The sequence below is a fragment of the Cetorhinus maximus genome, chromosome 26 (genome assembly GCF_964194155.1).
Source record: "Cetorhinus maximus chromosome 26, sCetMax3.hap1.1, whole genome shotgun sequence".
In the NCBI taxonomy this organism is placed as follows: Eukaryota; Metazoa; Chordata; class Chondrichthyes; order Lamniformes; family Cetorhinidae; genus Cetorhinus; species Cetorhinus maximus.
This window is the reverse complement of record NC_135904.1, coordinates 38804720-38828286: the sequence shown is the minus strand read 5'-3', so window position 1 is coordinate 38828286 and position 23567 is coordinate 38804720. Positions and strand designations below refer to the sequence as shown.

The window sequence follows — 23567 nt, the reverse complement described above, 5'->3', positions numbered from 1 at the left end:
TCCTTTGCCTCATTAATCTCTAATAAATTTGTCTGTAGCTTGTAGTCTGTTATCAATTATTTTAAATCAATGACCTCTGATTATCGACCCTGGGTAAAGAGCAAAGACACTGGGCTGGAGAGGCCCACAAGGTAGGTTATAATTAAGACTTGCTTGTGGGGTGGAGAGGGTGGGTGTAGGAGTGTTTTGGGTCTCACATAGAAGCCTTGGGTCTCCTTTGTGTTGGGTTACCCCACCTTCGTGATTGTGTGCTGTCTCCACCACCACCCCCATCATGAACAGGCCCCTCTACCCCAGATTGTGAACTAGACCCTATCCCCCCAATAATTGTGAGGGACTCATCTCACAAATCACTGACCGTGACCTCTTGCTTCAAATTCCGACTTCCACTCACTGGCCAGACTGTCTACCTGCCATGGTGTACTTTTATTTGATTGAATCCCTGCTCTTAATATGGGCTGTGCCTCCATGTCCTTGACTTGCAACCTGCCCATTTTCCAGTTAATATCAGGGTCTTACTGTTCCATGGGGAATGCTCCAGCAAAACATTAATTTCACCTCTGCTTGGTGTGTTGGGACGGGTGTTGGAATCACGTGGATTTGAGAGAGGAGCTCCGGGCTGCTTCCCATTATTGACAGATTAAAAATCAAACTCAAGTTAGGAAAGCAATTTATTTTCCTTCTGCATTTGCCACACACCTTAGGAGCACATTGAAGTTTAACAAAATCAGAATGATACCACATACAAGCTGTACCAGCATCTAGCAATGTCAGCCTGCTCCAGTTAAAGCTAAATGTGTCAATATTGCTGTGTGCTGTGAATAGTAACGCAATTGTGAGATAGCCAGGAAGTAACAACAAAGCAGATGCAATAGCTCTTCGAGCACGACGAGATGGAGTAGCATCTGTGGCCCTTAATCATCTTATTCACCTGTTTTCATTGGACTTCTCCACACAGGAAACCAGCAACACCAGGCATTGCTTAAATCTCTGCACAAAAGACATGATGTAGAATGGGTCAAATCTACAGATCGGAAGTTATTTCCAGCCTGTGAGAGATGGAACGATGAGACAATTTCCTGACCTAAAGGAAAATCAGCACACTAGAGTGCGTCCCACAAACCATGTGAGCAGAGTGCCAACTCACACAGGGGTGATTACAGCAAGGCTTGCACTTTCCAAACTCCAACTACAAAACTCAGGTTTCACATAGAAAACAAAAATAAAAGTAGACTCATTCATTGGTCCAAAGATCCCAATTGGGAACTAACAAGACATTTATTTGTAGTTTTCAACCAGCTCGCAGTATGTAGGAGCCAGCGATGAGTAATTCTCAAATGACCAAGCCAAAGTCCATCATGAGAGACTGAAATAATCAATAACAAAAAAAACAAATAAAGCGAGGCAGATACTGGAGAATATGTGGGTCTTCACAAGGAATAACAGAACCAGAGTCAGTGGAATGTTGAAAGAAACTTTCTCCATTTTGTACTAGAAGCACTATTAATGGATGCCTTGAAGAAAACGATTAATGTATTTACCAGAGATGGGGGTGATCATCTCTTCGGCCAGGGTATCACACACAAGGTTGCACGGTTATTTGACCCCAACTTGAGATTAGATTCCTCCTATGAGGCAGCCTCTGTTCACTGCTATAGTGTTATATGAATCAGGTGTTACCAATACTTCTCACTCTCTGCCTGCATGCGTCCTTCGAAATAACCATGGGATGGGAAGGGTGTAACTGTGCATCATGGAATTAGGTTATGTTAAAAAGATTTGAGGTGTAATACCTATGGAAACTGAGAGTACAGCAAGATATGATGGAAAGATGTTAACTCTGCTTCTCTCTTCACAGAAACAGCATAACCTGAGTGTTTAGAATTATAAAGCACAGGAGGAGGCTATTCCGCCCACCTGAGCAGTGCAGACAGTGTATTCCACATCATCAATGCTCATTGAGTAAATTTTTTTTCCCCTCATTTTGCCTCTGGTTCATTTGCCAAAACAAAACCCTCACCATAGAGCTGAGACCAGAAACTTAATGCTTCAAACATTGTGAATGAACATATTGCTTCAAAAATAATTAGTCTGCTCTAATCAAGAGTTCAGTCTTGACCACGAGTCTGCCCCTCAGTCACAAACTGGTCTTTTTATAGCTGCTGATGGACATGCTGTGTGTGTGTGGCCAGCAGCTAGTTTTACTTCAGATTTTGTACATAATGTTTCCATATTACGTAGGACTGGTGATTGTGACCACAATGTGCACTTCTCCTAAAGAGGAGATTCCTCATCTTCGTTCCAACACCTTTACCTCCAGGGAAACACACACAGCCCAAGTTAGTCGGTAAAATCTAGCGACCCTTGAGAAAGACTGCAGACTTGGTCCTAAACTTTAGTGACAAACAGTACAATAGGAGGCACAAAGGTCATTTAACTGAGAACGAACTGCTGCATAGGGCCAGGACATCTACTCTACAATCTGCAGCCTGACTGTAAACACACAGCTACACTACACAGGGTTTCTTCGTATACATACAAACATACCTAAATAACAGACTCAGCATTGCTGCCTACCCAGGCACACGCACACACACACTGCACACTGCTCCTACATCTAAAATGCAATTATTTTTGAAAAAGGAACAAAAGTTGTTCAGGAAGAAAAAGGAAAGTTTGCCAAGTACAGTGCATGGCCCCAAACAGCATCTACCCACTTCTGTTTCCTGAAAACTTCTGCTTTTTCACCAGCTCTGTTGTGGTAATTCAATTCTGACATAAGGATTTTTCTCAGTGGATTACTGCACAGACTCTCATTGCAATTTCTCAATACTCCCCCTCAACAGAGCCAGGCAGTGACAGGGGGTTGTGGCGGAGAGAGGGCAAGTGTGGGGGGAGGAAGAGTGAGGGGAGAAAGGGAGTGCTGCATGGTGGGTGAGGGGGGGTGCTGCGAGGGGCAGGGGGCTGCGAGAGGTGGGGGGGAGAGCTGGGGAGAGGAAAGAGAGGCAGAGAGTCAGAATGGGAGAGAGAAAGTTCTGAAGTGGGATAAAGAGGGGAGAGAGAAACGGGAGAAAGAGAAAGATAATGGGAGAGAGCGGGAGGGAGAAAGAGCAGGGTGCACATCAAGTGCAGGAGGAACAACTGGAGTTCGTATTTGCATCGGCACTTTCCTCCCCTCAGTATCTGCAACAGCATGTTGAGGCTGGCAGTGACTATGTCGACAGCCATGTGAAGAGTACAAGTCATCGAGGTTACACTCCTCCTCACAGTTCAGTACATTAGTTATATATGACCATTTCGTCATCAGAAGAATGGAATGCATCTGTAATAGTTAAGTATGAATTGTATTGAACCACAGGAATACACTGGCTCACACTGTCTGCAAAGGAAAGGCTAATTAAATCCTCCAAAGGCCAATCTCTGTGAAAACATTTGTTTCATAATGTCCGAGCAGTGGGAGTGCCTGGTCTCTGGGATCAATACGTGACTGAATCATCATGGCATCTAACAGGATTAGTGTGCGGATCAGAGCTGAGTCTGGAATTGGAAGAAATGACCAGCTCAAATACTCAATGTGGTCCTTCATCATTTCACAATTGTTCTCACTCACAGAATGCAACAGATCCTTATCAATATTTCTACTGCTGTTTGATGCACAGAATGTAAGGCAAAGAGAGATGTAATGCATTATCAAACAGACGAAGGCCAACACACTTGTAGGCAAAACAGTCTGACACAGCCAAATCATTCTGATACCAATGTAAGTAAGTGCTGGCTAAAAATACTTCTTATGGCCATAAACAAGCTGGTACTGAAGGAAGATCTTGTGGCAAAATAATCTGGGACAGTTTGCTCTGGATGAAGAGTGCCCTGCTGTTTATTGCCTCTGGACTTATTTGTAAAATATTTACTAGCCACCTACAGCAAACACTTCAGGGTACAGGCAATATCAGTGAAGGCAGATTCTTTCACAGAAAGAATAAACAACAACTTGCATTTATGTAGCACCTTTAACATTATGAAGCATTCCAAGTTGCTTCAAATGAGTATTAATAAAACAGAATATGACATCCAGTCACATAAGGAGATGACCAAAAGCATGGTCCAAGAAGGAGGTTTTAAGGACAGTGGTAAAGGGGAAAAGTGAGGGAGTAAGGCAGAGAGGTGAAGGGAGGGAATTCTAAAGCTTGGGTCCAGGCTGCTGAAGGTACAGCCACCAATGGTGGAGCAATTAAAGTTGGGGCTGCACAATGGGCCAGAATTAGAGGAGAAGTGATGTCTCAGGGGGTTGTGGGTCTAAAGAAAACTACAGAGGTTTTGGTGGGGGAGGGTGGGGGGAGGTGAGTGGGGGCAAAGCCATCTAAGGATTTGAAAACAAGAATAAGAATTTTCAACTCAACAGGCTGCTTGACCAAGAGCCACTGGAAGTCAGCAAGCACAGGGGTGATAGAGGACATGGCACTTGCTGCAAGTTAAGACACAGGCACCAGAGTTTTAGATGACCCCTCAAGCAAACTAACAGGTTTACTCACAAAGTCACTCATCAAGGTAACCAGCAAAAAGTCAACTAAATTACCTAAATAACACAACAACTTTCCACTTTAAAGGGTGTGATGTAGTAGGTATTGCAGACCTGGCTACTTGCTGGTATGACTGACAGCTAAATATTCCAGGCCATAAGGTCTTCAGGAGGGATAGCAAAATTGGAAAAGGAGGAACAGTAGCAAAATTAATAAAATATGCTATTACAGCAGTTGGAAATTTTTAATAAGGGGGAATTGAATGGAAAATATGCAGAATTAAGGGACAGTAAAGGATGGGAGACATTGCATCGGTATTTGCAGTAGAGGAAGCAGTCACAAAGCTGGAAATCCCCAAGGAAACGAATACTAATCAGAGACAGGAACTTACCAACGTCAGCAAATGAACTGAAATAAAGAAACTAATGGCACTAAAGAATGACAAATCCCCAGAACCAGATGGTTTCTATCCCAGGGTTTGAAAGGAAGTGGTGAGAACTATAACCTTTCAAAGTTTTATCAATTCCTTGAAATCCGAAAATAGTGCATGTCACCATGTTATTTAAGAACATTGAGGGGAAAACTAGGGAATTACTGGTATAGACCACTTAGCCCTAATACCCGTTGTCAGGAAATTACTAAAGTCAATAATTAAGGTCAGGGTGATTGAACATCTTGAAAATGTTCAGCTGATCAGAGAGCCAGTATGGATTTGTAAAGGGTAGTTCCTGCCTAACAAAACTGATTGAATTTTTTGAAGAGGTGACTAAAATAGTGGACAGCGGAATGTCTAAGGATGTCACATGGAAGTCCAGAAGGCATTTGATAAAGTGCATCATAAGAGACTATTGGTTGAAGTTAAGCCCATGAAATTGACGGCACATTATTGATGTGGTTAGGAAATTGGCTGAGTGGCAGGAGACAGAGAGTAGGGATAATGGATAGGTACTCTCATCGGCAGGATGTGACTAGGGTGTCCCACATAGATCAGCATTGAGGCTTGAACTATTCACTGTATTAACAGCTTAGATACGAGATGGATAGTCACATATCCAAATTTGGTGGTGACACAAAGATAGATGGTATTGCAAGCAGTGTAAATGGAAAAGTAAAATTATGAAGAGATATTGATAGATTAAATGAATGGGCAAAACAGGCAAATGGATTTCAATGTAGGTAAATTTGGGACCATTCACTTTGGACCTGAAAAGAGTAGAACAGGGCACTTTCTGAATGGAGAAACAGTGGTGGTCTGAGTATATAGATCATTAAAATGCCATGAACAGGTACAGAAAATAATGAAAAAGGCTAATGCCTAGCCTCTATGCCTAGATGACTAGAATACAATGGGGATAGAAGTTATGCATTACTGTGAGCAGTTCTGGTCACCACACCCTAGGAAGGATATACTGGCCTTGGAGGGAATGCAGCATCAATTTAACAAAATGATATCAGGACTCCAAGGGTTAAATTATAAGGAGACATTTCACAACCTAGGGTTATATTCCTTGGAATTTAGAAGATTCAGGGGTAATTTGATTGAAGTTTTCAAGATATTAGCTAGATAGATCTCTTTCTAGAAATTATTTCCTCTGGCTGGGGAGTCTAAAAATTAGATTAGAAATAGTCCAAAATTAATTTCAGGGGTGAAATAAGGAAAGATTTCTACACACAATGGTTGGTAGAAGTTGGGAACGCTCTTCCACAAATGGCATTTGATGCTCAATTGTAAACTTTAAATCTGAGATTGATAGATTTTTCTTATCCAAAGATATTAAAGGATATGGGGAAAAAAGTGGGCAAACGGAGTTAGGTTCAGATCAGCCGTGATCTCACCAAGTGGTGGAAACCAGAATGCATAAATATAGAGATCATAGCAGCCTTTGCAAAGGTAAAACAATTATAATGGCAGATTTTAACTTTCACATAGACTGGGAGAAGCACAACAGCACAAGGCAGCAGATGTCTAGAAAGTGTTCAGGACAATTCTCTGGAAAAAAATGTTAATTAGAACTGACAGGGAAGAGAATCACAGAATTTTAACAGCACAGAGGGAGGCCATTCAGCCCATCGTGTCTGCACTGGTCAGAGCTAGATAACAATCAGAAGTACATCTTTAGAAGAAGAGAGCTTAACATAATCAAATGTGATATTAGGTTTGGGAGGAAGAACTCACAAATCAAAGTTTTAAACTTAAGTAAGTCTGACTTTGAAGGAAGGAGACATAACCTGACCACTGTAACCTGGGCTGAACTGTAAACAGATAAACTTACAGATGCACAGTGGGAGACATTCAAGGGATTGTTTGGTATGGCTCCACTTATATAGTTAAGCAATCATGGACAACAAATGACAGAAAAGAATATATCAAGCTAAAAGAAAGGGTCTACACAAATGTAAAGAAATGTAAAAATCCAGTCGGCTGGGAGAGCTATAAGAAGCAACAAAATGAGTCAAAGGTAGCAATCAGGGCCACAAAAATGGGAATATGACGAAAAAAGCTTGCAGAAGTGGTTGAAGAAAATGTGCACTCATTAAAGGCAGCTGATTTAGAAATCAACAACAAGGAAATGACAGGCTTGTTAAATGAGTATTTTGCAATTGTTTGCATAGTAGCGCAAAAGAGCAAAATAACAGTGATTGGAAAGAAACTAAGACCAAATCAAGGCTGAAATACAAGTTTAAAAAAAACTAGAGAAAATAACAGGACTTAGAATAGATAAAAGTTCCAATATCCAATGGTTCCACTCCAAGTAACAGAAGACATGATGGTGAAATTTCAGATGCTTTAGTTATGATGTTCCAAATGCTCTCTTGATTCAGGAATTGTGCCACTGGGTTGGAAAATTCAGTTCTAAAGAAGTTACTAGAATCTATTATTTTCATGAGTGACTGACATGGTTGATAAGGGAGTTTCTATGGATGTTCTCTATAAGGATTTGCAGAACGCATTTGCTAAGGTACAAGAGATTAGGAGCAAAAATGAAACCGCATGGATCTAGAGACAATCTTTTGACATGGTTGGAAATTGCTTGGGAACCTGGAAACAGAGAGAAGGGTTAAGGGCAAAGAAGGGGGAAAATTCCTGAAATGTTTACAGGAAAGCTTTCTTGATCAATGAGCTCATTGAGGAAGGGCGCAGTGCTGGATCCAGTTCTGAGGAGTGAAGTGGGCAAGTAGAGCTTGTTATAGTGGGAAAGCATTTGGAAAACAATGATCACAATATCATTAGGTTCAAAGCAGTTATGGAAAAGGATCAATAAATAATTGAGACACAAAGAAACTGCAACAGAATAGAGATTCAAAAAGCACACTAGGAAATCAAAGGCCAGATATAAAGGAGTGGGAAACAGACCAGTGATTCAAAAGCCTTTGTTTTTGTTTAGTATTTTTAGCATCTAATTGGAGCTACAGAGGTGCAATCATCAGGGAGAGAGGTAAAAACACCAAAAGGGAGAGAAGGAGCAGATTGGCGAGTAGCTAGTACAGTAAAGCCAATTAGAGACCAAAAAGGTAACGTGTATAGAGACAGAAAGTGTGAGCATGGTTCTTAATGAATACTTTGCATTTGTTTTCATAAAAGAGGAGGATGAAGCAGACATTGTGGTTAAGGGGGAGGAGTCTGAAATATTGGATAGGATAAACATAGGGAGGAAGTATTAAGGCGTTTAGCATCTTTGAAACTGGATAAATCACCAGGCCTGAATGAAATGTATCCCAGGCTGCTAAGGGAAGCAAGGCAAGAAACAGCTGAGGCTCTGGCTATCATTTTCCAAACCTCTCTGGCTACAGGCCTGAGGACTGTTAAGGTTGTGCCAAAAGGAAGGGATAGGGATTACAGGTTGGTTAGTCTAACCTCAATGGTGGGCAAATTATTGGAAAGAATTCTGAGACCATATAAGTCATCATTTAGGGAGCCATGGATTATTTGAGGACCATCAGCAGGGATTTGTTCAAGGAAGGTCAAGTCTGACTAACTTGACTGAGTTTACTGAGGAGGTAACAAGGAAAGTTGATGATGGTAATGCATTTGATATAGTATAGCAAGATTTTTGACAAAGTCCCACTGATTAATAAGTTCATGGGCTCCAGGGGAAAGGGATCCAAAGTTGACTCAGTGCCAGGAAGCAATGGGTAATAGGTAATGGGTGTTCTTGTGACTGAGGCTTTTCCACATCAAGAGCTCTAACACAGAGCTACGGACCAAGAGCTAGACAGTGGGATTAGACCGAATAGATGTTTTTCCGTGAGCGCAGACACAATGGGCTGAATGGCTTCCTTCTGTGCTGTAAATATTGTAATGTTTTTATTACAATACTCAACTGAAGAAGCACTAATTTCCATGATTTGGAAAGGAATCTAGTCTAGGTGGATTGGAAACAAAAAGTATTGGTTAAAAAAGTTATTGAACAAAGGGAGGCTTTTTAATAAAAAAAGAGATCATTCAGACTAGGCAGATTCCCTTGAGGGAGAAGGACATCTGAAGCTAGAGCTCCCTGAATAACATTAAAATGAAACAGAATGCTTATGATAAACGCCAGATTTATAAAACAGCAGAGAACCAAACAGGATATAGAAAGCACAAGGAGAACTGACAGAGGAAATAAGAGAAGGCAAAGGGGGTGAATGAGGATAGATTAGCAAGTAGCATAAAAGGGAACATTAAAGTCATTTTTAAAACATGCAAATAGTAGAGGGGTTGTCAAGGAAGGTTGGGGTCAATTAGGATCCAAAAAGAAGTAAGGGTGGAAATAGCAGAGGCTCCGGCCACAATCGGCCAATCCTTCTTAGATATGACAGTAGTGCAGAAGACCAAAAGATTGAAAACAGAGTTCAAAAGAGGGGAAAGGGATAAACTCAACAACAACATGCCAGTTAGCCTGACACGAGTGGTGGGGAAAGCTCCTCGAGACAATAATTAAAGACAAAGCTAATTGTCACTCAGAAAAATACGGGTTAACAAATGAAGGTCCATACAGAATTGGAAAAGGAAATCCTATCTGACAAACTTGATCAGGTTCTTTGATGAAGTAACAGAGAGGATTGATGAGGGCAGTACAGCTGGTGTTATGTATATGGGTTTTCTAAAGGCATTTGATAAAGTGTCACATATTGGGCTTGTCAGCAAAACTGAAATTCATGGGATTAAAGGGGCAACTGCAGCATGAATATTAGCTCGGCCCAACCATCTTCAGATGCTTCATCAATGACCTTCCTTCCATCATAAGGTCAGATGTGGGGATGTTCACTGATGATTGCACAATGTTCAGCACCATTTGCAACTCCTCAGATACTGAAGCAGCCCATGTCCAAATGCAGCAAGGCCTGGACAATATCCAGGCTTGGGCTGACAAGTGGCAAGTAACATTCACACCACACAAGTGTCAGGCAATGACCATCTCCAACAAGAGAGAATCCAACCATTGCCCCTTGTGTTTCAATGGCATCACCTTCACTGAATCCTCCAATAGCAACATCCTGGGGGTTACCATTGACCAGAAACTGAACTGGACTAGCCACATAAATACTGTGCTACAAGAGCAGGTCAGAGGCTAGGAATCGTGAGTAACTCACCTCCTGATTCCCTAAAACCGGTTCACCATCTACAAGGCACAAGTCAGGAATGTGATGGAATACTTCCCACTTGCCTGGATGAGTGCAGCTTCCACAACACTCAAGAAGCTTGACACCATCCAGGACAAAGCAGCCCGCTTGCTTGGCACCACATGCACAAACATTCAATCCCTCCATCACCGATGCACAGTAGCAGCAGTGTGTACCATCTACAAGGTGCAGTGCAGGAACTCACCAAGGCTCCTTCGACAGCACCTTACAAACCCACGACCACTACCATCTGGAAGGACAAGGGCAGCAGACAGATGGGAACACCTCCACCTGGAAGTTCCCCTACAAGCCACTCACTATCCTGACCTGGAAATATATCACTGTTCCTTCACTGTCTCTGGGACAAAATCCTGGAACTCCCTCCCTAACAGCACTGTGGGCGTACCTACACCACACAGACTGCAGCGGTTCAAGAAGACAGCTCACCACCATCTTCTCAAGGGCAACTAGGGATGGGCAATAAACACTAGCCTAGCCGACTAAGCCCACATCCTGTAGATGAATAAAACAAAACAACTTGGCTGGGACAGAAAACAGAGTAATGAATTATTGTATTTCAGACTGGAGGGAGATATACATCCATGAGTTCATATTAGGACCATTCCTCTTTCTGATATATGTTACTGACCAGGAGTTGGAGAAACAAATCACAATTTCAAAGTTTGCAAATGACACAAAATTTAGAATGTATAAACAGTGTGGAGGTTAGCATCAGATTTCAAGAAGACATAAGCAGACTGGTGACATGAGCAAGTCACACAGCACATGAAATTTAATTCTGAAAAATATGAATTGATTTAATTCACTAGGCAGAATGAGGAGAGGCAATGTGAGCTAAATGGTACAATTTTAAAGGAGGTACTGGAATAGGGGTTCCTGGGCGTTTATGTACATAAATTGTTGAAGGTGGTAGGACAAGCTGAGAAGACTGTTAAAAAAAAGCATATGGGACCCTGGGCATTGCAAACAGAGGCACACAGTACTAAAGCAAGGAAGTTATTGTAAACCTTTGTAAAGCACTAGTTCACCCTCAGCTGGAGTTTATGTCTAATTTTGGGACCACATTTTAGGACGATTGTCAAGGCATTGGAGAGCTTGCAGAGGAGATTTTCTACCAGGGTTGAAAGACTTCAGCTATAGAGATAGGCTGAAGAAACTGGGGTTGCTCTCCTTACAGCAGGGAAGATTAAAGGTTGTTCACAATCATGAAGATTTCCATAGGGTGCATAAGGAAAAACTGTTTCCTGTGGCAGAAGGGTCAGTAACCAGAAGACATAGATTTAACCCAAGTTGATTCAACAGTAACTTTCAGAAGAGAATTGGATAAATACTTAATGGGGAATAAATTGCCACCAAGGGTAAAGGGAAGGGGAATGGGATTAATTGGATAACTCTCTGTAAGTTGCGGTGGGACTGACGGCAGTCCAGAGGGGACAGAGATTCTGAGAAGTAAGACTGAGATAGCTAAAGGGAAATGGTGACGCAAAGGCTCATATAGTGCAAGGGGGCAGACACAAGGCTGCAGAGTTTGCAGAATGTGCTGAGGCCATGCACAGCAGGAGCCAACGTGCCTCAGAGAGGACTGTGCAAGATGGGATACACGTGGCTGGCTGGCCGCTGAGTCAGGCGGTGTGTCTACAGGACACAGGATGAGAGGCTAGCATGGGTGGCATTGTTTGGTATATTTGTTCTTGATGTGGGTGACACTGGCAATGCTTATTGCTTAACACTATTGCTTAACCCAAGTCACCTCAAGAAGGTGCTGGTGGGTGACCTCCTTGAGGTACTGAAACCTTGTGGTGCTGGTATCTAGAATGGTGTTAAATAGGAAATTCTAGAAACATTGATATACAAAATGCCAGGATTGGTGTGTGATGGGAACTTGAAGCTGATGGTGTTCCCATTGTAGCATATTTATTACAGTTTTTTCAGGATATAACTAGCCAGGTAGATAAAGGTGATAAAGGTAAATAATGGTGTACCTGGATTTCCAAAAGGCATTTGATAAGATGTAACACAAAAGGTTAATGGGCAAGATGAGGGGCATGGGGTTGGGTGTACTAATTCAAAGACAGGAACAAAGAGTAGGAATAAGTGGGGCATTTTCAAGTTGATAGGTTGTGACTAATGGAGTACCACAAGGATCAGTGCTGGGGCCTCAGCTATTGACAATCTATATTGGTGGCTTAGATGAAGAGACAGAGAGTAATGTATCTAAGTTTCATGATATACAAAGCTAAGTGGAAATGTAAGTTGTGAGGAGGACAAAGAGAGGCTATAAAGAGATAGAGACAGGTTAGGTGAATGTGCAACAAGGTGGCAGATGGAGTGTAATGGGTGGTTGTCTGTATTCATTTTAGTCGTAAGAATGGAAAAAGAGAATTTTTTTAAAGGTGTGAGACTTATAAATGCTGGTGTTCAGAAAGACTTGATGTACTCATACAAGGAACTCAGGAAGTGAGCATGTAAGTGCAGCAAGCAATTAGGAAGGCAAATTGGCCTTTATTGCCAAGTGGACTGGAATACAAGAAAAAGAAGTCTTGCTACAATTGTACCGGGCTTGGATGATACCGCACCTGCACAGTTTTGGTCTCCATATTTAAGGGAGGATATACTTGCTTTGGATGTGGTGCAGCAAATGTTCAATAGATTGATCCCTGAGAGGGTTGTCCTATGATGAAAAGCTGAGTAAACTTGGTCTATATTAGAACCATAGAAAAGTTACAGCACAGGAGGCCATTTGGCCCATCTTGTCCATGCTAGCCCGAGGACACCCAGGTGCCCTTTCTAATCCCACCTTCCTGCACCCGGCCCATAGCCCTGCAGCTTACAGCACTTTAGGTGCAGATCCAGGTACTTTTTAAAAGAGTTTAAAGCTTCTGCCTCTACCACCAACTTGGGCAGCGAATTCCAGACACCCACTACCCTCTGCGTAAAAAAGTTCTTCCTCATGTCCCCCCTACACCTTCTGCCACTTATCCTGAATCTATGTCCCCTGGCTCTAGAATTCTCCATCAAGAGAAACAATTTTATCCTGTCCACTCTATCTATTCCCCTCATAATTTTGTACACCTCAATCAAGTCACCTCTCAGCCTTCTTTGTTCCAAGGAAAATAACCCCAACCTATCCAATCTCTCCTCGTAGCTACACTTTTCTAACCCTGACAACATTCTTGTAAACCTCCTCTGCACTCTCTCCAGAGCTATTACGTCCTTCCTGTAATGTGGTGACCAGAACTGCACACAATACTCCAGTTGTGGCCTCACCAGTGTTTTATACAATTCCAACATTATATCCTTACTTTTATATTCTATACCTCTGCCAATGAAGGAGAGCATTCCATATGCCTTCTTTACAACATTGTCTACTTGAACTGCTGCCTTCAGGGACCTGTGTACTTGTACGCCAAGATCTCTCACTTCATCTACCCCTCTTAGTATATTCCCATTTATTGTGTAATCCCTGTAACTGTTTGACCTCCCTAAATGTATGACCTCACACTTCTCTATGTTAAAATCCATCTGCCACTTTACCGCCCACTCCACCAACCCATCTATATCGTTTTGGAGATTATGGCTATCCTCTACACTATCCACTACTCGGCCAATCTTTGTGTCATCTGCAAATTTCCCAATCGTGCCCCCCATGTTCACGTCCAAATCGTTAATATATAACACAAACAGCAAGGGTCCCAACACCAAGCTCTGTGGAACACCACTTGAGACAACTTTCCATTCACAAGGGCATCCATTAACCATTATCCTTTGTTTCCTGTTACAAAGCCAACCTTTTATCCAGTTTGCCACATTACCCTCAATCCCATAGGCTTTTACTTTCCTGACCAATCTGCCATGTGGGACCTTGTCAAATGCCTTGCTAAAGTCCATATACACAACATCCACTGCACTACCTTCATTAACCCTTCTTGTCTTCCTCAAAGAATTCAATCAAATTTGTGAGGCAAGACCTTCCTTTAACAAATCCATGCTGACCATCCCTGACTAGTCCATGCCTTTCCACATGACAGTTAATCCTATCTCTCAGGATTGATTCTACTAATTTGCTCACCACTGATGTAAGACTAACTGGCCTATAATTGTTTGGCATTTCCTTTGATCCCTTTTTAAAGAATGGAATTACGTTTGCTTTTCTCCAGTCCTCCGGTACCTCCCCTCTATCTAGTGAAGATTGGAAAATCATCCTCAGAGCATCTGCTATCTCCTCCCTGACTTCCTTCAGCAGCCTGGGAAACAATCCATCTGGCCCTGGTGACTTATCAACTTTCAAGAATTTCAACCCTTCGAGTACTTCCTCTCTCTTTATGACAATCCCGTCCAATATCTCGCAGTGTTCCTCCTGGACTACTATATCTACATCCTCCCTTTCCTTTGTAAACACGGAGACAAAATATTCATTCAAATCCCTTCCCACAGCCTCTGCATCTACACACGTTTCCAACTTCATCTCTGATATGTCCTGCTTTTTCCTTAACTAACCTTTTAGCATTACTGTATTGGTAAAACATCTTTGGGTTATCTTTAACTTTACTTGCTAATCTTTTTTCATGCCTTGGAGGGCAGAATTGCAGACATAATCTCTGCAGTTTAGAAGAATGAGAGGTGATTACATTGAAACATACAAGATTCTGAAGGGGCTTGACAGGGTAGATACTGAGAGGTTGTTTCCACTGGCTGACAAAAATATAACACAGGACACAGTCTCAGGATAAGCAGTCGATCATTTAAGACTGAGATGAGCAGAAATTTCTTCACTCAAAGGGTTTGCATCTTTGGAATTCCCCACCCCAGAAGGTTATGGATGCTTCATCATTGACCACTTTTAAGGCTGGGATATAGAGTGTGGGCAAGAAAGTGGAGTTGAGATTGAAGGTCATCCATGATCGTATTGAATGGTGGAGCAGGCTACTCCTGCTCCTATCTCTTATGTTCTCATATTGCTGAGCGTCTTTGATAGCAAAGCTTGTGAGGCTGAGTGGTGAGGTCTGGCTATGAAGAAGTGGGGTCCAGAAGTGACAAATGTCAAAAAAGAAACTGTGGAGCAATGGGTGCAAGGACAGCAAGGGAATAACTTAGATGAAGATGGAAGTAAGTGGTGGCTGACCGATAGCTCCAACGGTAGCCAGGCTCCGGATCAAAGAGATTGCCAATGTTGTACAGAGTCTGGTTCATCCTGAATGAGCATCTAAGGGATAGGGTAGGAGGAAGGGGGAGGGCAGAGGGTGGGGGGGCCTGGGTTAGAGGGCAGTGGGGTGGCGGGGGGGTGCCGAAGCCAGAAGGCAGCGGCAGAGGCCAGAGGGATGGGGGCAGAGGGTGAGGGGCAGGGCAGAAGGTGAGGGGCAGGGCAGAGGGTGAAGGGCAGGGCAGAGGGTGAGGGGCAGGGCAGAGGGCGAGGGGCAGGGCAGAGGGCGAGGGGCAGGGCAGAGGGCGAGGGGCAGGGCAGAGGGCGAGGGGCAGGGCAGAGGGCGAGGGGCAGGGCAGAGGGCGAGGGGCAGGGCAGAGGGCGAGGGGCAGGGCAGAGGGCGAGGGGCAGGGCAGAGGGCGAGGGGCAGGGCAGAGGGCGAGGGGCAGGGCAGAGGGGCAGGGCAGAGGGCGAGGGGCAGGGCAGAGGGCGAGGGGCAGGGCAGAGGGCGAGGGGCAGGGCAGAGGGCGAGGGGCAGGGCAGAGGGCGAGGGGCAGGGCAGAGGGCGAGGGGCAGGGCAGAGGGTGAGGGACAGGGCAGAGGGTGAGGGGCAGGGCAGAGGGTGAGGGGCAGGGCAGAGAGGGTGATGTTTACAGTGATACCTGACAGAATTACAAAATTGTTACTGCAGAGAAGACCTTTCGGCCCTTGGTGCCTTCACCAGCTCTCTGAAGGAGCAATGCACCTCGTGCCATTCCCCCCTTCTCTCTGTTACGCTGCACATTCTTCCTTTTCAGATAATAATCAGATTTCCTCTTGAATGCCTCAATTGACCTAGCCTCCAGCGCACTATTAGACAGTCCACTCCAGATCCTAAGCCGTCGCTGTGTAAAAAAGTTCCTCCTCGTGTCTCCATTGCTTCTTTTGCAAATTATTTTAATCTGTGCCCTCTAGTTTTCGATCCATCCAGTAGTGGGTACAGTTTCTCCCTAGCTATCCTGTCCAGACCCCTCATGGTTTTCAATACCACGATCAAATCTCCTCTCAGCCTTCTCTTCAACAAGGAAAACACTCCCAAATTCTTCAATTGATCAACATAGCTGGAAGCATTCTCTGTGCCCTCTCTAATGCCTTCACATCTTTGCTAAATTGTGACAGCCAGAATTGCAAACAATACTCCATTTGAGGCCAAACCAGTGTTTTACACAGGTTTAACAGATCTTCTTTGCTCTGATACTCTATACGCCTATTAATGGAGGCTGGCATACTGTATGCTTTATTAACAATACTCTCACCCTGGGGAGTTGGTGGCGTAGTGGCAACATCACTGGACTAGTAATCCAGAGACAATCTGGGGACATGGGTTCAAATCCCACCAGGGCACATTAAATTAATTCAATTAATAAAATCTGGAATTGAAAGCTAGTCTCAGTAATGAAACTATCACAGAATCACACAGTGCAGAAGAGGCGCTTCAGCCCATCGAGTCTGCACCGATACGTGAGAAACACCTGACCTACCTACCTAATCCCATTTACCAGCACTTGGCCCATAGCCTTGAATGTTATGACGTGCCAAGTGCTCATCCAGGTACTTTTTAAAGGATGTGAGGCAACCCACTTCCACCACCCTCCCAGGCAGCGCATTCCAGACCGTCACCACCCTCTGGGTAAAAAGGTTTTTCCTCACATCCCCCCTAAAACTCCTGCCCCTCACCTTGAACTTATGTCCCCTCTTGACTGACCCTTCAACTAAGAGGAACAGCTGCTCCTTATCCCTGTCCATGCCCCTCATAATCTTGTACACCTCGATCAGGTCACCCTTCAGTCTTCTCTGCTCCAACAAAAACAACCCAAGTCTATCCAACCTCTCTTCATAACTTAAGTGTTTCATCCCAGGCAACATCCTGGTGAATCTCCTCTGCATCCCCTCCAGTGCAATCACATCCTTCCTATAATGTGGCGACCAGAACTGCACATGGTACTCCAGCTGTGGCCTCACCAAGGTTCTATACAACCCCAGCATGATCTCCCTACTTTTGTAATCTATGCCTTGATTGATAAAGGCAAGTGTCTCATATGCCTTTTTCACCACCCCACTAACCACTCCTCCACCTTCAGAGATCTATGGACACACATGCCAAGGTCCCTTTGTTCCTCAGAACTTCCTAGTGTCATGCCGTTCATTGAATACTTCCTTGTCAAATTACTCCTTCCAAAGTGTATCACCTCACACTTTTCAAGGTTAAATTCCATCTGCCACTTATCTGCCCATTTGACCATCCAGTCTATATCTTCCTGTAGCCCAAGACACTCAACCTCACTGTTAACCACCCAGCCAATCTTTGTGTCATCCGCAAACTTACTAATCCTACCCTCCACATAGTCATCTATGCAGTTTATATAAATGACAAATAATAGGGGACCCAGCACAGATCCCTGTGGTACGCCACTGGACACTGGCTTCCAGTCACTAAAGCATCCTTCTGTCATCACCCTCTGCCTCCTACAACTAAGCCAATTTTGAATCCACCTTATCAAATTACCCTGTATCCCATGTGCATTTGCCTTCTTTATAAGTCTCCCATGTGGGACTTTGTCAAAAGCTTTGCTGAAATCCATATAAACTACATCAGCTGCCTCAAAAATTCAATCAAATTTGTTAGGCATGACCTCCCTCTGACAAAGCCATGCTGACTATCCCTGATCAAACATTGCCTCTCCAATTGGAGATAGATACTCTCCTTCAGAATTTTCTCCAATAGTTTCCCTACCACTGACGTGAGACTTTCTGGCTTGTAGTTCCCTGGATTATCTCTACAACCCTTCTTAAATAGCCGAACCACATTAGCTGTTCTCCAGTCCTCTGGCACCTCCCCCTCTGGCCAGAGAGGAATAAAAATTTGGGTCAGAGCCCCTGCGATCTCTTCCCTTGACTCCCTCAGCAGTCTGGGACACAAATCATCCAAACCTGGAGATTTGTCCACTTTTAAGCCTGCCAACACCTCCAATATCTTGTCACTCCCTATATCAATATGCTCAAGAACCTCGCAGTCTCTCTCCCCGAATTCGATACCTTCATCCTCATTCTCTTGGGTGAAGACGGATGTGAAGTATTCGTTCAACACTCTACTGATGTCCTCTGGCTCCATCCATAGATTGCCCCCTTGGTCCCTTAAGGGCCCTACTCTTTCCCTGGTTTTCCTCTTCCCATTCATATACTTATAGAATATTTTGGGATTTTCCCTACTTTTACCAACCAGAGCTTTCTCATATCCCCTCTTTGCTCTCCTAATTGCTTTCTTAAGCTCCACCCTGCACTGTCTGTACTCCACTAATGCCTCTGCTGATTTGCTTCCCTTGTACCTGCTAAAAGCCTCTCTTTTCCTTCTCATCGTATCCTGAATATCTCTGGACTTGTTACTTGTTTCAATGACTTATGCACATATACACCCAGGTCCCTTAGCTCCTGCACCCTTTAGAATTGTACCGTCTCTTCTCATTCTTCCTATCAAAATGAACACTTCACATTTCTCTGCATTAAATTTCATCTGCCACTTGTCCACCCATTCTACCAAATTATCTATATCCTTTTGAAGGTCGACATTATCCTCCTGACAGTTCACGCTTCCAAATCTTGTATCATTTGCAAATTGTGGAATTGTGCCCTGTACACCAAGTTTAGGTGATTAATATATATCGGGAAAAGCAAGGGACCCAAACGCCAACTCCTGCAGAACTCCACTACAAACCTTCCTCCAGCTCAAAAAACATTTGCTTTTAACAAGTGACGATTAACTTTGCCCTGAATTATTGTTTCTAGAAGTTTCCCCACCACTGAAGTTAAACTGACTGGCTTGTATTTGCTGGGCTTATCTTTACTCCCTTTTTTGAACAAGGGTGTAACATTTGCATTTCTTCTCTGGCACAACCCTGGGTCTAAGGAAAACTGAAAAATTATGGCCAGTGCCTCTGCAATTTCCACACTCACTTCCCATAGTATCCTTGGATGCATTTCATCCAGTCCTAGTGCCTTATCACTTAAAAGTATGGTCAGCCTATGCAATGCCTCTTCCTTAACAATTTTAAACCCATCAAGTGTATGAATTAGTTCCTCTTTCACCATGAGCTGGGCAGCATCTTCTTCCTTGGTAAAAACAGATGCAAAGTATTCATTTAATATCTCAGCTATGCCCCTGCCCCAGTGCGTAAATCCCCTTTTTGGTTCCTAATTGGTCCCAATCCTCCTTTTATTTTAAGCCTATTGAACACTTTTGGTTTCCCTTTCGTTTGTTGTCAGTCTCTTTTCATACTTTCTTTTAGCTTTCCTTATTTGGTTTTTCACTTCCCCTCTGAACCTTCTATATTCAGCCTTGTTCTTGGTTATATTATCCACCTGATGTCTGTCACGAGCACTCTTTTTCTGCTTCATCTTCATCTCTATCTCTATTGTCATCCAGGGAACTCTGGATTTGTTTGTTCTACTTTTCCCCTTTATGGGAATATACCTTGAGAGCACCCTAACTATCTCCTCTTTAAATGTAACCTATTGTTCAGTTACCATCTTTCCTGCCAAACTTTGATCCCAATTTATCTTGGCCAGATCCATTCCTACTTTCCAGTTAATTATTCTTCCTCTAGTTTGTTCCTTGTCCTTTTCCATAGTCAACCTAAACCTTATGATACAATGATCACTGTCCCCTAAATGTTTTCCTACTTAAACTTGATCGACTTGGCCCACCTCATTCCCAAAGACCAGATCTAGCAATGCTTCCTTTCTCGTTGGACTGGAAATGTAGAAAATGTTCTTGAATACACACTAGGAACTCTTGCCCCTCTCTGCCCTTTACACTACTACTATCCCAGTCTATATTCAGATAATTAAAGTCCTCCATTGTAACTACTTTATAATTCTTGCACCTCTCTCTAGTTTCCTTGCAAATCTGTTCCTCTACGTCTTTCCACGAATTTGTGGCCCATAGACCACTTCGAGCAATGTAACCTTTTTTGTTCCTTAGCTCTAGCCAATAGATTCTGTCTTTGTCCCCTCTGGGGCATTATCTTGCTCCAAAACTGCAACGTTCTCTTTAATCAATGCTGCCACCCCTGACCCTTTTCTTCCTTTCCTGAACATGTTGTATCCAGGAATATTTAATAACCAAGCTTGCCGTTCTATGAGTCAGGTCTCTGTTATAGCCACATCATCATATTTCCATATGGCAATCTGCATCTGTAACTCACCTATCTTATTTACCACAATCTGTACATTCACATACATGCACAGTAACCCTGATTTAGACTTCTATTACTTTCTCCCTTGCTCTGAACCCACCCAATAACATGCTATTTCCTACCTGAGTGTTTTCTATCTCTCCTAGCATACTATGCACCTTTGTATTCCACTCTAATAATTTCTCCTGGTTCCCACACCTTTTTCAAGTTAGTTTAAACTCTCCCCAACAACACTAGTAAATTGTTCTGTAAGCAGTTCAGTCCCAGCTCTGTTCAGGTGCAACCTGTCCAGCCTGTATAGGTCTCATCTTCCCCACTGTCATTCCCAATGTCCCATGAATCTAAAACCCACCCTCCTGCACCATCTTTCCAGACATACATTCATCTGCCTTATCTTCCTATTTATATACTTACTTGCATGTGGTACCAGGAGTAATCTGGAGATTACTACTTTTGATGTCCTGCTTGCTAATTTCCCACCCATCTCCCTAAATTCTGACTGCAGGGCCACACCTCTCTTTCTGTGTATGCTGTTTTTTCCAATGTGGACCACAACAGTTGGCTGTTCAGCCTCCCTCCTCAGGGTGCTCTGCAGCCATTCAGTGACATCCTTGACCCTGGCACCAGGGAGGCAACACACTATCTTGGATACATGCAGCCACAGAAACATCTGCCTATTCACCTGTTGAACCACCTATCATTAATACTCTTCCAGTGTTCAGTGCAGCAGAGCCACCCGTGGTGCCATCAAATTGGCTGGGTTGTACTGTCCAGATGAACCATCACTTCCATCAGTATTCAGAACTTAAGAGGCGGGGTGACCACATCTATAAACATGCTACCACAAAGCTCTCAACCTCAAAGATGCACCTCAGTGATACCAAGTTCCAAAACCCGGACCTCGAACTGCTGCAGCTGATGATACTTCCTGCACAAATGGTTGTCCAAGACATGGAAAGTGTCCTGGAGCTCCCACATAGCAAAGGGTGTGCACTCCAGAGGTTGAATCAGCCCTGCCATTACTATTAGATGATAAACCTTGCTACTGCTAATAAACATTGCTGTTGCTAAAAAGCTTTAATATTATTAAATTAACTTACTACTATAGTAACCTGACTTCAATTCTTAATTAATCATTTTGAAATGACAGTAATCATTTGCTCGCATGGAGGATGAAATTGAGCGGAGGACAGGAAAGGAGGGACAAGAGATTGAGGATGAAATCACTGAGAAGGAGCAGTCGCCCCAACACACCCCACTTGCAGTGTTCCCACTTAGTCACTCACCTTGGTGCCGGATCGCCGGATCAGAACCAGCTTAAACTGGCTCCTCTTCATTAATGTCCGCTGTTCCTGGCATCGCTGGTATTTGCCAAGCTCCACTGTCTCCTCACATTGGGCATCGTCCTGAAACAGGAGCAAAGTTACTGAGTGAGATCTGCCCAGAACCCCAGACAAAACTTAGACCGAACCGGACTACCCTCAATCCTGAAAAGAACAAAGACTGACCCAGCAACCTCGGGGAAACCCAAGAGCGGGACCAACCTAACGCCCACAATCCTCCCCCATCTCCCTCCCACAAAAGTTCCCTCACCATCACCTCATACCACAGCTCCCACCACCACCTCCCCTATGAAGAGAAACTGGGGAGGCAAAGGCTGTTTTCCTTGGAGCAGAGAAGGCTGAGAGGGGACCTGAGAGAGGTGTACAAAATTATGAGTGGCATAGATAGGGTAGATAGGAAGAAACATTTCCCCTTAGCGGAGGTGTCAATAACTAGGACGCATAGATTTAAGGTAAGAGGAAGGAGGTTTAGAGGGAATTTGAGGAAAATATTTTTCACCCAGAGTGTGGTTGGAATCTGGAACACACTGCCTGAGGGGGTGGTAGAGGCAGGAACCCTCACAACATTTTAGAAGTTTAGATGAGCACTTGAAACGCTATAGCACACAGGCCTATGGGCGAAATGCTGGAAAATGGGATTAGAATAGATAGGTGCTTGATAGCCGGCATGGATACGAGGGGCCGAAGGGCCTGTTTCTGTGCTGGATAACTCTTTCTCTCCCAACCTTCCAGTCCTTACATTTCTCTAATTCTCTTCACCCGCCATCTTCCTTGTCCTTCATCCATTTTCCTGTCCCACGCCCCCATCTCTCTGCCCCAACACTCCATCTCTCACTCCACACACCACCCCATCATTCTCTCTCCCTCCCCCACCCCCAACTTTCTCTCGCTCTCTCTACACCCCCTGCCCATCTCTCTCTCCCCACACCCCAAATCTCGCTCTCTCTACACTCCCACCCATCTCTCTCTCTCTCTCTCTCTCCCCTCCCTCCACCCCATCTCTTTCTCTCTTGCCCCATCCCTCTCTCCCCCTCCCCACCTTCATCTCCTCTTTCCCCAACCACCATCTCCTCTCTCCCCCCAACCCATCTCCTCTCACCCCTTACCTCCCATCTCCTCTCTGCCCCTCACCCCATCTCTTCTCTCCCCCATACACCAATCTCCCCCCTACACGCCCGTTTCTCTCGCTGCCTGCCGCCACCCCATCTCTCGCCCCCACTTCCATCGATCTCTCCCCCACCCCAAACTATCACTCTTGCCCCCAACAACCATCTCTCTCCCCCACACCCCCATGTATCTCTCTCTCTCCCACACCCATCTCTCTCTCCCCAACCCCATCTCTATCACTCTGCCCCGCAACCCCCATCTCTATCCCCCACACCCCCATATCTCCTTCTCCCCTCAACCCCCATCTCTATCCCCCACACCCCCATATCTCCTTCTCCCCCCCAACCCTCATCTCTCTCTATCTCTCTCCCCCCACCCTCATCTCTATCCCCCTCCCTCCCCCAACCCCGACCTCACTCTCGCTCTCTCTCTCCCACCACCGACCTCTCCCTCTCTCCCCCACCCCCTCTCTCTTTCTCCCTCTCTCACCCCCGACCTCTCCCTCTCTCTCCCACCCCCACCCCCTCTCTCTTTCTCTCTCTCTCACCCCCGACCTCTCCCTCTCTCTCTCACCCCCGGTCGACTTCCCTCTCCCCCATCT

The 23567-nt window shown here is 44.3% G+C and overlaps 1 protein-coding gene across 1 annotated transcript in view; it reads right to left on the bottom strand.

Annotated features, from left to right (window-relative positions):
- LOC144668164 (uncharacterized) overlaps nt 1-22904 on the bottom strand; it is a 51930-nt gene extending 29026 nt beyond the window's left edge. The window contains exons 1-2 of the mRNA XM_078529916.1: nt 22899-22904; nt 21803-21922 (exon numbers count right to left, since the gene is read on the bottom strand). Coding sequence (XP_078386042.1) covers nt 21803-21922; nt 22899-22904 — 126 coding nt within the window. The remainder of the gene's footprint in view (nt 1-21802; nt 21923-22898) is intronic.
- Between the last annotated feature and the right edge of the window lie 663 nt (nt 22905-23567).